We start from the raw sequence: 18379 nt of genomic DNA, 5'->3' as shown, positions 1-18379 counted from the left end.
GAAAAGGAACTCTGTCTTTAAAGTGGATATTATAAAGCGAAGGTCTTACTGCATTCCTCAGCTAAGCAAAACTCTGTATACTCAAGGGAAAAACAGAAGGGATAGAACAGGAGGAAGGAAATAGGACAGAGGGCAGGGTTAAATTGTGTTTTACTACTACTGAGGAAGAGCCAAATTCTAGTGATGCACTAGAGCTACATGGTGCTGTATCACAAATGACAGAATATAAAACTTTTACATTTTTGTTAGACCAGACAAACCCCATAAAGTAGCAAAATGAGATACATGAACTTCAGAATATTTATCATAAGCCATATCATTTACCACACCATTATTCTGCTTTACAATAATTTTAATATACCTTACTACTTAAGACTTCGATATTCTATAACGACCCCATTGCTGCACAGCACCTCCAATTAAATTCTCCCCTACCTGTAGCTCATCACTCATACAGCTGTCAGTCTTTCAAGCACCTCTGCATGCACAAAAACACTCTCTGAAAAGCCAAGCCATTCCAATGCCACATTCACCTCAGTTAAAGCAGTCCTCATCCACTCACAACCATTTTGTCCAAAATGTTTGTCATTTTCCAGTGTTTTGGGGAGAGTACAAATGAGAGAATAAATTGCCACAATGGGAGAAAGGAATCACATTTTAGTTTGAGGATGACAGACCAGCAAGCATCTTTTTTGTGGAATTCCTTACGATTTTCATTTTCTCACAAGCTTTTCAAATTCAAGTGACATGCATCTTCTGGTATAGCTGAGTTTACTGCTTGCTAAAGTATCTGTAACAATGTAATACTCTACACATAATTATTTTACTTTGTAACTTTTTACTTTATAACACAATAGCAACATTTACCTGAGGGAATTCCTGGTGTGTCAGATGGAGACGTTGTAGAGCTATCGACATTTTCATTGTTTTCCCCAAACTCTCTCTTATAGATAGACAGCATGTAGGATATTCTATAGTCCAGTCTAACACTGAGAATAAACTACAAGAAGAAATTTAAAAATAAGACTTTTCTTCTCCCAAGTAATAACATGGGTTAGGTTTTTTTTGTTTGTTTTTGTGGTGGAATGTACAGGGATATATGATTATTTTAAATATGTCCACTATGAAATACAAATCCACTACATTTGTTTCAGCTTGCTGTGATTTCTTTTTTTCCTTCCCACCACCCTGGAATGTATTGAACACTTCCCCGTCGTCTGCTGAATACTAAGCAGCAGACTTATTTGTCCTGAGGCTCCAGCACACTGCCTTGTCCATGCTGCCTACGAGCCAGAACAGTACATCCAAGCCCACGTTGAAACACATTATTTCATATTTCAGCCAGGCTTCTAATAAGCAATAGTAATAAGAAGTGGTGTGGGGTTGAGAGTAAAGATGACAAGCTCAAGGATCACCCACTCAGATGCCTGACAGATACTTTCTTTTAATTATTGGTGTCTTCAGCTGTGAAATCTGAAACTCATACAGGAAAAATCCTAAATCAAACCTGTAAGTGCTGCTTTTACATCAGAAAAGGGAGGAAAATAACCTGGCTATAGACATTAGTACCAACTGAAGGACTGAGAGGTACACATCCTACACTTTATCAACTGACTGCCCATCTACTGAGCTTCAGTACTTCCCATGTACATGCTCCTTGCCCGCAGTAAATGTAAGCATACAATGAAGAGGTTTACAATTATTTAACGTTTCACTTGCAGTGGGGATGAAATCATGTACATTAAGTTACCAAGACTCAGGTGGCAAGTGATGACTAAGCAAGTGGTGGCAACCTCTTTCTTTGATCTCTAACTAAAATCATACAACCTCCCAGACCCAGAGTACTGTCATAAGATTTCACTAGGGTAACTAGACTATGCCATCTAAAAGCAAATAAAATGTCAGTTTAATAAACAACGTATTTTCTTTAAAATCTTCTAACAAAAGAGGAAAAGGCAGGTTTATTTTGATTCCACGATCAAGTTACCCTGCCATTGTAGAAGCGAGATTTTTAAAAATACACATTTCTCCAGTCCACATGTAGTCAACTAAGTCTATCAGGCCATCTGTTTAATTCTGGCTGATAGCAGAATAGAAACTGTTAAGTAAAATACACCTTTACTTAAAGGAATAAGAGGATATATTGAGAATCCAGTTACTATAAACTGAAATATTTCTTAAAATAGAATAGTTTTAATCACCATTTTACTAGCTATGCATGACAATACAATAAATCTAAAATATTCTTACTTGCCTTTTAGGGTAATAGTGCAATAATGAAAGGTAACATGATTTAAGTTAATCCTTCTTCATTGCATTTTAAATGAAACTGAATTACTCTGCATTACTTGTGAACTAAGATCATATATAAGCATATATACCTGGGTTCACCCGCCATGACAACTTGCTAATCTGCAGTAATTCGACTACGTAACTAAACCATAACTAACAAACCACTGATAAAGCAACAACACAGGATTACTCTCCAGTCCTGGGTGCTCTTGCACTGAATATGCTGTGAAAGATGAAAGGCTGAAACAAAATGTGATTCTCTTTCCACTGAGCAGACAGAGAATGCACAGGAAGAGGTTGGTGTCCTGGAATCATTCATCTGTGTATCAACCAGTAGAGCATGACAGCATGGAGAGAAATACATACAGTCACCAAATCAAATGAAAATGAGAAACAATACACATGAATGGTATTCATTAAGTGATATCACTTCAGAACACTTCTTTCTCCCCCATAAGCCTTAAACTAAAGCAGCTCTGAAAGTAACGTATGCAGTACTGAGGATAATCTAACAACTGATAGCCTTTCAGATGACAAGTAATTAAGGTAATCTAAATAATTTATAAGCATTCGGAACAAATGGAATCCTTCAAAAGTGACAAGGGTACCGACAGATGAGCAGAACTTAAAGAAAACACTGAAAAATTCCATCAGTGCATAAGTATTGCAGGAACTGGGATTTGATATACAGAACATATGTGTGCCACTTTACTTACTAATAGCACAAAGTGAAAATTCTATCTAAGGAGGCACACTAGTGCCATTCAGCTTGTCAATTCAACTAGGAGAATAGTCTGTGGGCTGCTAACAGTGGAAATCCGAAAAGGACTTCAAAATTGTGTGGTCTTGCCTGACTTCAGTGGGTCTATGTCCAATTCTGCCCTTCACCAAACTACTGCAAAGGTAGAGTAAATACTAAAGCCAAATAAGCTACCACAATGTAAAATGAGTGGTAATGAGACTGGAACAGGAACACTGTCTTTAAAAAACATTAGAGAGGTAGCTTAATGTACAAGTTCTGCCTCTTCACATTTATAATGATAGAGTTTCTACAGCACCTAGATCCTTCAGAAGTTAAACGTAGCACAGTGAGGACCACAACTGTACCACAGTTCACACAGAGAAGTTTTCTTCCTCATATCAAAGCATTATTTACTCAATCAACAGATCAGTAAACAGCAAGAATGCAGGTAACAGAACCTGCCACTACGTGAATAAATAAATAAGTGTGAAAGAATTGCCATTTAACACTCCATCAATCATTATTACCTGCAAAATCTCAATGATTTTCAATTTGGTGTCCATTACAATCACGTCTTCACTCTCTGAGGTGCTGGCTTGCTTGCTTGGGTGAATGCTTGGCTGTACATCAGGGGCACTGAGGGGAAATATAGATCCTCTGCTCAGTACCATTTGGGTCATCATCTCTCCTACACCATGGATGGTCCTCATAACATTGTTTCCTATGTATTAAACACATACATATACATTTACCATCAGTGAAGCTTTCTTGCAAAGATATATACGACACATACAACCGTGTTGTCAAATGCCTTAACAGCCTTAATTGGCCTATTGAAAAACAAGTCCTCAATTCCTCATAAAAATCAGGAGAATGGATTCACTCAAATTACCCAATGGTTTTGTGAAAATTTTCTTCGCTGATTTTCCAGGGAATCATTGCTTACAAGGTCAACAGAAGGAAAAGATACCAAAAGCTTTCTACAGCTCTGTTAGTATATTCAAGAAATCATAAAAAGTAAAGCAAAAGGAATCTCAGTAGTTCACGTAATTCAATCCTTCATCTAAAGGCACATTATTTATATCTAAGACAACTTCTGAAGGAGGATTGTTTAACCCGTTTTTAAGAATATTTAATTGATAAATATCTCACCTTTTACGGCATTCCTAAACGAGCTATTCCACTTCTTGACTATGTTTATTGTTAGAAAACTTTTTTTTTTTTTTTTACAGAGAACATTTATTGATATTTCATTTATATCTTCCACTGCTGTAATTTACGACCTTGCTTTGCAGACACATAGGAGGAGTTAATTTTCCATGCCTAATCCGACTGATGTCTTCCCCTTAATGACTGACCATAGTAAAACGCTTGATGGTAAAGATGCTTTTGGCACTGCAAAAGCTCAAGTTTCATATATGTCACTCTAACAGAGAGTAGAGATTTGAGGCTGTGAAAGACTGATTAATCTCTGTACATGGTCCAGATGACAGTCCACAATCCAAAGACAACTAAAACAACTACCCGGAGAAAGACTGATGCATCTTCCCAGAGTTGCTGGCCTTCTACTGTATGTGAATGAGTAACGAATAGGGCAGAAGCATCTCAACAAAGTCTGGAGCCGCTGCTGGGTGTATGTATACATGTATCTCTACATAACAAGCTGAATAGGAAACATGCCCATGCATGCTTAGGCTTGCTGAAGCTCATGATAAATATGATTAATCCCATTATACACACTGACCACCTGGACAGTTTGCAAATCCATATACATTTACATGTGTGCTTTATGTCTCTGTACTTACATGCGTGAGGTTGGATTCTGAGGTTTTGGATGTTGGTTTGTTTGTTTTAATAATTGAATAACAGAAATGAGAAATAATTATTTGTCTCACAGAACAGTCATTCCCTCAACTTCACAGAATCATCTAGGTTGGAAGAAACTTCCAAGATCACCTAGTCCAACCTCTGATCTAACACTAACAAGTCCTCCACTACACCATATCACTAAGCTCTACATCTAAACCTCTTTTAAAGACCTCCAGGGATGGTGACTCAACCACTTCCCTGGGCAGCCCATTCCAATGCCTAACAACCCTTTCAGTAAAGAAGTTCTTCCTAATATCCAACCTAAACCTCCCCTGGTGCAACTTTAGCCCATTCCCCCTCGTCCTGTCACCAGGCACGTGGGAGAATAGACCAACCCCCACCTCTCTACAGCCTCCTTTAAGGTACCTATAGAGAGCGATAAGGTCTCCCCTGAGCCTCCTCTTCTCCAGGCTAAACAACCCCAGCTCCCTCAGCCGCTCCTCGTAAGACTTGTTCTCCAGACCCCTCACCAGCTTCATTGCCCTTCTCTGGACTTGCTTGAGCACCTCGATGTCCCAACTTACATGAACTCATTTAGGAGAAGAAAGAGTTGAGATTCTTCCCCCATTCACTCCCATTTATGTAACCATACCCTTCAAAAAAGTCCCAAGAGATGGTTAGGTACTGAAGGTTGTCCTGAAAGTTAAACTATTATCTGTAATGACAGTACCCTTTGTAAGCTATACATAGAAAAAAAATGAATTTACACTCATTTGGAAAAAACCTTTAGTTCAGTCTAGCTGCAATGGTACCTATCGATGATGCCAGTTCAGCAAACTCAACCAAGAGATACCATTTGTTCCTATAGGTTATACTGGTCTTTCCCTATAGTGAATTTCAATAGGAAAAGCATCCCAAGTAATCAATGACTGTCTTCTTGCAAAGGCAGGGAGAAGCATGAATGAGAATATCATGCTACCTACCGACATGGATTAGTTTTCTTTCTTGCAAAGCACAGATCTGAACGAATGGAGAAAAGGAAGCGAATGACAGCATCTCTTTGCAGAAACAGTGCCAAGACCTAGACTACACCAAAAGCAAACAGAGAATGGAGGAGATGTAGCTTTGTTGAGGTAAACCTGAATTGTTCTTGTATGTCTGTTGTACGTTTTAATCACCATGCAACCGCCAAATTTTACTCACATTGCAGAAATGCTCTTCCTAGATAACCCGCTGTAAAAAGCCAAAGCTATATTTTATTTTGTTAGCAATATCCTCCTCTTATGCTCTTCTTTCTTCAATCCGCAGAGCTCAAGTACTGCATGCAGGGAAAGAGGATGCCTTTAACCCTGACTTTAAAAGGAAACGTACAGAGAATTTGCTTTTTCAAAGTAAATGAGGCAGATTAGTGTCATGTTTGAGGTCCCATTCAGCATCCAGTCTGGTGTGCAATCAGTGTGAATTGGTCTTTTGAAAAAAATACCTGAAGTCCCTACAAAAGGAAAAGATGTATTTCTGGCTTTGCATGATGTTAGGAAACAAAAGTTACAAGTCAAATTAAGGGCTAAATCCTCACGTTAGGCAAGCACAGAAAGTTCTTGTAACTGCTTACAACAGCATAAAGCAAATATAAGTAAATCAAAATATCCTTCCTGCTGCAAAATGAACATTGTGCGTTTACCTTTCAAATCAAACAAAACAGCTGTGGAATAACATCCTGTGAATCTCTCTTTCTTCTTCCACACCATTTCTCCCAGTGTTCTAAACATGAATTTGCATCGAGCGTTATTCATTACATCCATGTAAAGCTAGATTACTAAGCGGAGAACCTTTAATCCTTATACTGGCTCTGGTTAAACTGACTTTTTCTACCTTCTTCATCTCCAAACTATGATACAAATGATCTCATTCAAATCATCCTGTCCTTGATGCTGACTGATAAGCCCATTTGAACACAGCAAGATCTATGGGTTGTGCAGCTCCTTCAGAGCCTGTAATAACCTTGCTTTAAATCTCAGGTGGGAAGACACCATCCTCTCACTCACAACAGAGATTTCAAAATCCCTTTCACCACAGCTGTGCAGAACTGCATATAAATAGAGTCAATGCTATCCAGAAAGCTCGGGAATTCTTTATAAAACAGCTTGAGTCAACGGGGTTTAGCAGTTGATAATTAAACCACTAAATTTGAAGACAAGTCCAGAAGATACTCTTCTAGAAAACTAGACAAAACTGCAGTTTGTCCCAAATGATCTATAAGAATTTTGCGTTACCTTAAGAAGCTCGTGCCCGCTTTTCAAGACTGAAGTCAACTCAGTGTAAAGTTAGCAAAAAATCATAGAATCATAGAATATCCCAAGTTGGAAGGGACCCATAAGGATCATCAAGTCCAACTCCTGGCACCGCACAGGTCTACCCAAAAGTTTAGACCATGTGACTAAGTGCACAGTCCAAATGCTTCTTAAATTCAGACAGGCTTGGTGCAGTGACTACTTCCCTGGGGAGCCTGTTCCAGTGTGCAACCACCCTCTCGGTGAAGAACCTCTTCCTGATGCCTAGCCTAAACTTCCCGTGCCTCAGCTTGACACCGTTCCCACGGGTCCTGTCACTGGTGATAACAGAGAATAGGTCATCTGCCTCTCCACTCCCCCTCGTGAGGAAGTTGTAGACTGCGATGAGGTCTCCCCTCAGCCTCATCTTCTCCAGGCTGAACAGGCCAAGTGACCTCAGCCGCTCCTCATACGTCTTACCCTCTAGGCCCTTCACCATCTTCGTCGCCCTCCTCTGGACACTCTCCAACAGTTTAATGTCCTTTTTGTACTGTGGTGCCCAGAACTGCACACAGTACTCGAGGTGAGGCCGCACCAGCACAGAGTAGAGCGGGACAATCACTTCCCTCGACCGACTAGCAATGCCGTGCTTGATGCATCCCAGGATACGGTTGGCCCTCCTGGCTGCCAGGGCACACTGCTGGCTCATATTCAGCTTGCTGTCAACCACAACCCCCAGATCCTTCTCTGCAGGGCTGCTCTCCAGCGTCTCGTCGCCCAGTCTGTACGTATAGCCAGGGTTGCCCCGTCCCAGGTGAAGGACCCAACACTTGCTTTTGTTAAACTTCATGCAGTTGGTGATCGCCCAGCTCTCCAGTCTGTCCAGATCTCTCTGCAAGGCCTTTCCACCCTCAACAGAGCCAACAACTCTTCCAAGTTTAGTGTCATCAGCAAATTTGCTCAAAACACCTTCTAGTCCTACATCCAAATCGTTTATAAAAGGTAATGTCTTTTTGGACAAGGATTCATACAAACCTCACTGATGGAAGAAATTTACAGGCAACACAGATGATAGGCATTGACACTGATTCTTCCACAAGTCCTGCTCAAGCCCAGTCCCAAGACCCAGTCATCACATTTACTCATTCTCACTGTGGTCCATGTCTCCCTCTCTCTATAGGGTAGGGAATAATCACTGCTCTCTCCTCAATATCCTAAGTAGAGCTCATGCTCTTGAAGAAAGCAAGCTGGGATTTGCCTGGAACATACATCTTGCATATTTGACAGCCATCACTGGGGTGCTGAACAGGCACCAGAGGAAATAGGAAACCTTGTGATGGGATTCAGCTCCCTCTGTGACCAAGAAATTAGTCAGTCCCCCTGCATTTCAGGACCACCTCCATAAATGAGGAGAATACTCTCTCTCTCCATCTTTAAAATGGACACCAGGAGGTCCGATACAATGAAGACTGGGATGTACCCAGCTAACGGGACTAGGAAGCCTATTAAATCATTCAGGAAATAAAAAGAAATGAGACGACTGCTGCCTTTTCCCTGTATCAGCAGAACATCAATGGTAAAAGATGGTACAAACCAGTGAGTGGTAGCTGTGAAGGAGCTTTATAAGAGAATCTGTAACAAGGATAAAACCTCTGTCCACCACACCCCATGACTATTGACCTCTAGTGACTGATCTAAACAGCTAAAGGCAGAAAAGCAAAGGAGGGTTAAGGTGGTACTTACTAACACTGCCATTTCAAATTGTATTTCATTAATGCATAGGAAAGGATTTTAGTGAGAGAAAAGTCTACTTAATCCAGTTTAGTATTTACAGCTGAAGTGGGTGGTAGTGACTCCATATTGCTTTATTTCTGTCAATATCAGTGATACAAGGCATTATGGGTAAATCCACCTTGGAAAAATTTCTAGCAACTATATGATACTGACAATTATTATTGTTAATTAACAGGCTTGGGAAGAACATTCCCAGGGTGCAAATAATATGTCAACTGGAACGATTCATCATACTTTTCAAGACACTCAACAACTATGTTTTGTAGTGTCCTGATGAAATGTAGCCATCCTTAAAGTAGACAGCAGTCAACCAGCATATTTGCACATGGAAATGAGGCAGCTGACTATATCTCCACAATGGGAGGAATTGCTCTATTATTTGAAAGAAGCCATGAGGATTATTCATGTACATAAAGAGTGGGCAGCAGCTTCTCTTCCAAAAGTTCCCCCAGTAGATCAGCATTCATGTCACTCAGTGCATCTGTCCTGCCTTGGAAGTCTAGATCACGTCAGGCATGGATTTAAATCTATCACTCGCAAACATCACGGGCCAGCAGCACTCTCACTAGTGACTTGTTCCTTCTTGACGTACTTTTGTGTTCTCTTGGCTTTAATACAGTTATCTCAGCAGGAAAGAGTATGAGTCTCTAAGGTAAGACATACAGAAAGGTTATTGTGGCTTAACAAGTGACTGACTGCATGTCAGATAAGCCTGCAACAATGCAATACAAAATATGTTGGTTCAACAAAAGAGATTTAAGTTCTCAGTATGTATGACTAAAACAACAGAGCTCTGATCTCAGTTCCAGCTCCAGAGTGCTTCCTGCATACCAATGTCCAAAGAAAAATTAACTTACTGCCTCATCTAGTTAACCAAGCTAAAATGAACACAGAGCAAAATAGTTGTGAACCCTGATTACTTTTGTGTGTACTTTGCTAGAGATGAAGTGAGAAGTCTGAACTGTGCCTTTATATCATGTTGCCACCCTCATCCTGCTGACCTCCCTCATTTGCTGACTTCCTTAAGGTCAAGGTCACACTTGTAATTACACTTCTGTAATGTAAGGTCACGCTTATACATACCTGAAAAGAGGGAGAGAATAGACACTGCACTGTGGGAATGAGCTAGTTTGGACAACCAACAACTGACCTCATCAGCAAACCACTGCAAAAGTGCTCAGAGCTGTGACTTTGACCAACAGAGGAAAAGAGCTCAGTGCAATTTCCATGAATCTTCTCTTTTGCAATTTTCCCTCCCTCTCCCCAGTTCTTCCTCTCTGCTCTTCCCCCTACCAAGACAAGTTAGTTCTCAAGAACCTTCCATAAGCAGTAGAACCAATTAGAAATGCCTGAATGTAGTCTCACAAGGTTTGCCAATCAAAGAGTGAAATTACTGTACACACAAGTGGTAATTTGAAGGAGCTACAGATTGACAGACACTGAAATAAGAGGAAAGAAGAGAATGCTTGTCATGTTCTCAAAAGACAACCATGCATCTCCTTTTCATTACTTTTTATTACAGTGATCACAACTTCCTAATGAATATCAGTTTCTGTCACAAAACTGTAGCACATAATCTCATACAATTTGGCACGATTGACAACACAGAGGCCTCTCGGAGAAAAAAAGACTTTTCAGAGGAGTCAATTATGGGAAAAAAAAAAGTAACAACCACCCAAGTAATCGAAATAGTGGATAATTTGACACTTCATTTTCTACATAAATATACTTTCTTGAGAAGTCATTTACTGGTTGCAAAAATTCTAAAAGCAAAATATAAAAGTAAACAACAATCTGCTATGGAATACAGTATGGATGGTAAGTGACAAAATACCATATTCAGAAAGGAAAACAACTGCCAAAGACAGGTGGCAATTAATACCTTTTCTTAAAATTGTTCCTAGCCAATTGCTACGCAGCATCCTCAATTTGTTCTTAGTGGGCAAGTATGCACAGCATATAACATATTTCACAAACAGTACAGAGAACCATGCAGTAGCTGAATGTGTATAAACAATGGACTGCCTAAAAGGTTGGCAAATAATCTTACAGTGAGTAGCCTCCTACTTCACAGATATCCCCAAGACACCAGTGACTTGCAGCCTTGCTTATTTAAAAATAAACTATATGCACCTGACCTGGTCTCTACATGTCACACAGGGACAGTCTGCTCTTACTAACATTGCTCAGTCCTCCTCAGCACAGATAAGAGGGAAGATGGATTCCTATAATTCAATTTGCAAAACTTCTCAGCCATTTTCTGCTCAGCTTTCCACAGTGCTCATCTCCCTGCTCAGAAATGTAAAACATTTCTGTATTTTCAAAACTATTCTAACACCCAACAGCTCTCATTAGGCAGTGGAGAAGCTGGATGCTTAATGCTTCTAGAAACGAGGTAACTAAATAAGAGCTGACATACCATGGGTTCTTCAAATAGGAGACAACACATAATGGGCTTTTCAGAAAATCTGGTACTTAATGACCAGATAATGATAAATTTACATGTGTCCAATGCTCCAAAAACTCTTCCATTAACCTGTCCAACACATTGTTCAATCTTGCATATATAAATAAGGGCAGAAAAAGGAGACAAACCAAATGTTTTGCAAAAACGGGGCCTTTTTCCCTTCATCTCTGCAATTATGAAGTCATAAGAACAACTCTCTGGTCTCATCAAACCTGAGCATCATTTGCGTACGACCAGATAAATGACCAAATGCTTCAACCTCTTCCAAATACCTCCTAGAAAACACTTCAGTTCCCATGTAGGAGGACACAAACCAGAGAGCATGTGCTAGTACAAAAACCATTAATTCCTGAAACAAATAAATGCAGAGGCTGAAGGACTGCAGTGAATAACAAACTGCCTATGACCCCCACATGTTTCCTCACAGCTCTTTGAAACTACTTCTCTTCTGAACTCTGGGATTATCCATTTCTAGAACAAAGCATTCCCACAGGCTGTATTAGTTCTTAATAACAAAGAAATCAAGAGAGACAGTAGACTCTGAAAGCCATTTTTCCTTAACAAACTGAGCAGATGGCCAGCCTCAGTTCCTCCTGCCTTCCTTATCATTCCCAAAGGAAGCCTTGGGCTAATGTTCAGCTGTGGCTTGAATCCCTAGACACAAAGCAACATCAATCCCATCTGTATGATGCACTGGCAGCTACAAGAACTACTTTATTAGAGGTTTTACTATTCTACTTCCATGAAGTGTAAGCCTCCTCCCACTTGCCAAAATATTCTACAGGACTGCGAGAATCCTAAGCAACCTTCTCATGTCCCTCCAAAGCATCTCAGCTGGTGGGAAAGGAGCCCTACCTCCCCCAGTCTCGATCAAGGAAAGTTGCTCCTGGGTTCTAAGGAAGATCTAAACAGGAGACACGGCTGAGCTATATTTAATGTAATTTAAAACTTAGGATCTCTGCATCAGCTGTTATCCACCACCATCATTCCCCAATAAAAATAAAAAATAAAAAAAAACTTTTCTCCCTCACAGGAATACTACTCATTCAGAGATGATAAAAGGCCAAGCCTTGTACAGCAATACAAAGGGACCTGGCCTTCCCCCTAGTCAGTCTCCTGTGCCTTCAACACTGCTAGGAGGGAAAGAGAGGAAAGACAACAGCATCAGAAGGGTGCACTCAGAGCCCCCTCAGTACCTACAGCCTGAAGCATGTTAGCACCTACCACCACCCAGAAATGCCACTGCCAGACTGACCACACCTATTGCTGTTTCCTCACAGATAACAATATACTTATCTCCCCTTCCTGCCAGGCCCACTGCTTTCACCACAGCCTTTCAGGCCTCCTTCCCCATATGCAACCCCATGAAGTCCCAAATCTTTCTTAGTGCTCCTCAGCTGCTCTCATTTTTCCCCTTAAAGTTAACTTTTACCAGCTATAGCCCCTGATGTGGCAAAACTGAAGTTTGCCAGTGCTCTGGTGAAGCTTTAGACCAGCTTCCAAGCTCACTGCTACACTAGGAGACAAATGACTGCTGAAAGTCCAAGACTTTTACCATCATCAAAATCAGCTCTCAGCAAAGCTGACCTTATATCAAGCCATGCCTCAGCACTGGCATGTTCAAGCAGGTTTTAAGACTGTACTTGTAACAGCAAGTCACTTTCCAAATGACTGCTCACATTGGAGTTCTGACTCCAAATGGCCTTGACTCTGTGGATTTCAGTGAGACCTACACTATTCCTCCAACATAACCTTTTTAAAAGCTTCAGTGCCATCTTAAAGCATGCAACATTGCCAGTCTTTGGGGATCCTCTGGCAGAGGACCATATTGCAGCACTACCTAGGGCTAAATTAAACACCCAGTGGCAGCTTTACCTCTGCAGTTTTTTGCCTTTGTTGATTTGGCTTCATGCAATTTAATTTTTCTATGTGAAAACTTATAGCCATTTTTAAGACATATAATAACAACACTTCAGTACCTAAAGGAACATATTTTATTTCAAACCCTTCAGAGCTATATATTATTTGCCAGAAGCATTAAGCCTTACAGCTCTGTTTGCGAAAGAGGTATTAATTTTTACAGGTTTTCTACAGAACTTGCTCATAAAGACTGCAGAACCTACCATAAACAGGCCAAGAATAACACTTTACTTCTTCATTAGGCTGTTTTTCATTGCTCAACAACGAGCTGACCTCAGGTGAGCCTCACAGAAAACCTAATGCATTACATTAAGGGCAAAAGGTGAGGCCACTTCTGCAGTTTATACAGCCCTCAGAACTAATGAGAAAAAAAGAAAAAAAAAGCAACAGTATGCAATGCACATACATTTGCTATCCACACCCAAATGAATCTGGCCATCCCAACCTCCAGTTAACTACAGCATATCCACAAGCTCTCCCTTTTTGCATGCAAACTCACCACTGCCTAGCCATGGTAAAACTCCAAATCTCACCTTCTCCTGACATTCTTCTGATGTTGCCTATCCCCAAAACCACAAAGCAGTGTCAAAAATACAGCTTTCTTGCCACAAACAGTACAAGAAGGAAAGACGGAAAAAATAAATACATATATCAGCACACTGGCCTTGATAGTAAAAAGCATCACAGGAATCAAGCCTTCTAGTTGAGTTAAATCTATGAAACAGGTATTGATTCCTATAAGAGCAATGGTCTCTGGAATCACATTAATGCACAGGTCTCATGATGAGGAAAGAAATAAAGAGAAAAGAGAAATGGTCCATGCCAGAGAATTAAACTCTCAGACTGCCTTCCCCTTTGGTCTGATAATACCCTGCACTGAATGGCAGTTGTTTCACTGCAGACATCTGTGACTAACACAGCTAGCTTTCCTAAGGGTTAAAACTCATGTCTTATCTACCTGCCCCCCCCCCCTTTTTTTTTTGTAAATTGTTGGCATAAATTATTGCTCCAGTTTGCCAGCCAGTCACTGCCTCATTAGCTCTGCTAATCAAAGTATGCCTAAAGAAGATATTTCAAATTCTTAACTAGACAAAAGAGCAGCTAACAGACACAGATGCAAGGCTGAGAAACAATATAATATTTTCTAATAGACCTGGATGATATCTGGTCCTTCTTGGTACAGAAGGCTCACAGTCACAGAAGAAATGGCAGGTCCAACCTTGTTCTCGACACTGTTCTTTCCAGTAGTATTCTCACTACTGGTGAAAACCAGAAAAACAGTGCTTTTAAGCACTCTACTTGCAGCCCAGAGACTAAGCAGACTAACCAGATGAACCAAAATGGCAGAACACTAGACAGTAGTCCCCTGACACATAGATATGCAAGCACTCCTTTGCAGAGAGATGGTAGCTCACCACTCCTGAAGTCTTCAGGAGAGAGTGGAAGCTTCCCCATTCTGATCCTTGCCAGGGTCAAATTCTTTACATCACAACAAAGAAGCAAAGCTTGCAGCATGACATAGGGGTCAGGCTTCTCCTGATACGTTTTGAAGAAGTGTTCCAAGATCTTGGGACATCTATGGACACACATTTACCCTTTACTCCCTTCAGACTATAGGAGGGATGTGCTACCAAATTAAAGATCTAAACACAGTGTGAAGGAGCAGAGATGTTTGGTTACTGGCTTGAACAGGTAAAATGGGACATCTGTTGAGCCAGTCACAAGAAACATACTTCTTGTGAGAACCACAAATGCAAGAGCAATTGGAACTTACTATATGTAGGTTTTACACCTATTTGTCAAACAGACTGAGCATACCCTTCCTCTGTGGAAGAAAAAGGAACTGGAAGATTCTTACTGCTGATGGAAAATTCTAGCTATTCATGAAGAGCTCCTACTCTGCAGATAACCCAAGTTTATCCCACTGACAGCTTTTTAAAGTTGGTGCCCAGCACTGTGAATTGCATCTCAAGACATAATGCAGCTTAAATTCACAAATGTATTCTTTGTATGTCATTATTATCATTTACAAATAATGCTAACTAAATAAAGCTGAGCTGCATGGCAAACATGTAGCTTGCCTGTTAATGCTACCATGTCAGGTCTTTCAGACCTGACATATGCTGTGGCTATGTGGTTTGACTAAAATCAGCTATCTGAAAGATCAATCGCTTAGAGAGATGTGCATTTTAATTCAGAGAGGATAAATAACCAGTATTGGACAAGGCAGATTGGCTCCTGACTTTAGAATGATACAGCAGGGTGCACTTATTAGAAAAGCAACTACTTTAACTTTTAATTAAAACTGTAAGATATTATAATGTTCTTGAAAGGTATCAGAACGACAGCACTATTAAGTGCTCACTTTAACAAAAAATCTCTCTTCAGGATACAGGTAGCATATTTTGTAAACCCCAGATTTTTCTAAAACCTTAAAGGGAAAAAAAAAAAAGAAAACAAGGTTCCAATAATAAAAAATATATATTTAAAGTTACAATACTCTGATTGAAAACTGAAGCTGGCTGCAACATTTCCAATCAATTTATTTTTAGGATACAAGCTAGGTAAGAAGCATTCCAAAAACACACTTCTTTTCTTTTTCCAGTATTCTATCTCACAAATGTTTCTAGTCAATTTTCCCCAGTCTGTCCTCATCAAATAAGGTCACACCTGAAAACCACATGCACACTGATTTAATTCTGGGTAAGGTAGCTGATGGTTAAAAATCAAGATTTTTAAAGGCAGAAAGTTAAAATATTAAAAATACTGCAAAGGATCTTTTCATTATCTTTGCAGAAACCAACATAGAGAAACTTGCATACAACATCAAGGACTACCTCAGCCATCAATGTGACTCAAAATTTAAAAGGTTGGAAAAAATTAACCTTTTTCCTCAAGATACCCAAACCTTCGTGCAACTTCCACTAAACTTAATAACACATCCCATTTTTCAGATTTGCTTTAACAGTTGAACACTTGTATATACTTCCTTACATAGTAAGTAGTTTTACTATAATAAGTGAGTCTGTTTAAGGACTAATATTAAGTAAGGAATAAAACTTCAGATTGCTGGTTGTGAATTTGGCTGTTTCAATTTTGGGATGCACAACTCTAAGATACTTCCCACAGCCAAGTCCAGCCTCATCCTTCCCCCTCACCCTTAAGAAATTTTTATCCATTCTTAAAAACTTGACCATAGATTTCATGATGTCAAACAGTGGCAAAACAGGAAAGAGACAAGCTCACCAGTTCGATACAACTCCACATTATGGGAATTGGATACAGGAAGCTTTTGCTGTTATTGGCCTGGAACAAATTGATGTCAATAATGGAAAGCTAGGACATACTGTCTGTCCCCAAATATGCAGCACTGAGTACCCCTTAGAAATCAATATTTTTTAACAAAACTAAAATGCAAGACTCATCATGTAAAATAAACAGGTCCTACCCAAAGTTCTTAACTTCTATAGACCTTGGATCTACTAGAGCTGCAGAATAGTAGTAAAATGACTTTTCTATTTGGTCATTCCTCTTCACTGGTCATTTGTCCTAGAACCTGCAAACCTACTGCATTTCTGAACAGGCATAATTATTCTTGAAATGCTGCTGCTAAGTATCCATTTAATATCAAACTATGTAAATTTACAGTAAGATAGTGATGAAAATTAAAATATACAGAGCCCATACTGGTATTCTGTAGCAATTTCCTACATTAGAGTCACAGGATCAGGTTCCTAGCATTTGGTAAAATTTAAGCATATTTATTTATACCATTAATTCATCAGTCTCAGAACAGATATGATCTCACCTAATTTTTACTTATTTAAATAAGATCAACATAATGAATTTTGCAAGTTATAGAAGCTAACTTTCTTTAAGAAAGAAGCCATGTCAACCTGCACAACATAAGAGGAGTTGGAGGGAAGCTTACCTACAATAAATATTCTGTGTTATTCTTCAAAGGTAGTACCAATATGAATGTCTCAGATATTGGACCTGCCAGAGAGGATGCTGTGGAGTGAGATTCTTGCCACAGTCTGAAGAGATATGAGGAATCTGACCTCTGCTAAAGACAGGAAGACATCACCCCTGCCCCTACCTCACTGGAGGGAGGAGTTCCACAATCCTGAATGAGGACAGGGAACAATCCATCTCATTTCTTTGTACATTACGGAAATTATGAATAAGAAAAAAATTCCTGAAAAAACAGCAGAGAATCCTGATTTAAGAAAATGGCAACGCATATTTCAAAAAACAGGCTAGGCTGCTTTCTATTGTAACTCTTTACTTAATAACTTAAGAGATGAGTATTATAAGGTAAAATGGACAACAAAAAAGGCAAGACAGGTAACTGATGAAAAAAAAACTAACACGTTCTCAATGACTCAGTTTTACAAGACAGAGAATATCTGTAAAAGGGAAAGGGGAACTTTTGGAGTAAGTACAATCTTATAAGTACTATAAGACTGAAAAACAATGTATAACTAGATCTTGAGCCTGACAAGCAATTCTTACTGTCAGAGTAAGGGATGATCTAGATCAAATTCCTGAGACCAAATTCCCTCTTAGCCTGTTCATTTCTCAGGCTTCATAGTAGATCCTGGACCAGGTGGATCCAGAATCCACAGGACCTAATTGACATGAATAGATTTGGGGTCAACCTTCTTTGGCTAGGAGTGACTGCACAAGATGCAGAGAACCGCAAAATCAGATCCATGGTCTCTCCTCTTCCACCAGAGGATAAAGTTAAAAAACATCCCTCAAACACATGATCATCTCACACACAGACCTGTTCCAGCAGCCCTAATACAGCAAGGTATTAATCCAACAGATTCAAACCCAGTCTCAAGCCAGGACTCACAGCCTCAGCACCATTTACAATCAAACACATGCTGACACACAGAAGTTCCAGCCCACTCTAACACCACTATCACTCCAAGACAGAAAACACGAGCACTTTCTCCATCTTACTGTGGGCTCAAGAACATGTTCATGAAGTCTGAAAAGATGAGACATAGAAGCAGCGAACCACACTATGGCACAAGTCAGCAAATCTAGCAAGCTCAACTCTTCCTAATTCAGTGT

The 18379-nt window shown here is 39.8% G+C and overlaps 1 protein-coding gene across 1 annotated transcript in view; it reads right to left on the bottom strand.

Annotated features, from left to right (window-relative positions):
- The window catches only part of ITPR2 (inositol 1,4,5-trisphosphate receptor type 2), a 268862-nt gene that overhangs the window by 158131 nt on the left and 92352 nt on the right, over positions 1-18379 (bottom strand). Inside the window, 2 exon segments of the mRNA XM_035540839.2 lie at positions 868-1000; positions 3562-3755. Coding sequence (XP_035396732.1) covers positions 868-1000; positions 3562-3755 — 327 coding nt within the window.

The sequence above is a fragment of the Cygnus atratus genome, chromosome 1 (assembly GCF_013377495.2).
Source record: "Cygnus atratus isolate AKBS03 ecotype Queensland, Australia chromosome 1, CAtr_DNAZoo_HiC_assembly, whole genome shotgun sequence".
Taxonomy (NCBI): Eukaryota; Metazoa; Chordata; class Aves; order Anseriformes; family Anatidae; genus Cygnus; species Cygnus atratus.
The sequence above is the reverse complement of the archived record's forward strand: the minus strand, read 5'-3'. Positions and strand labels throughout refer to the sequence as shown.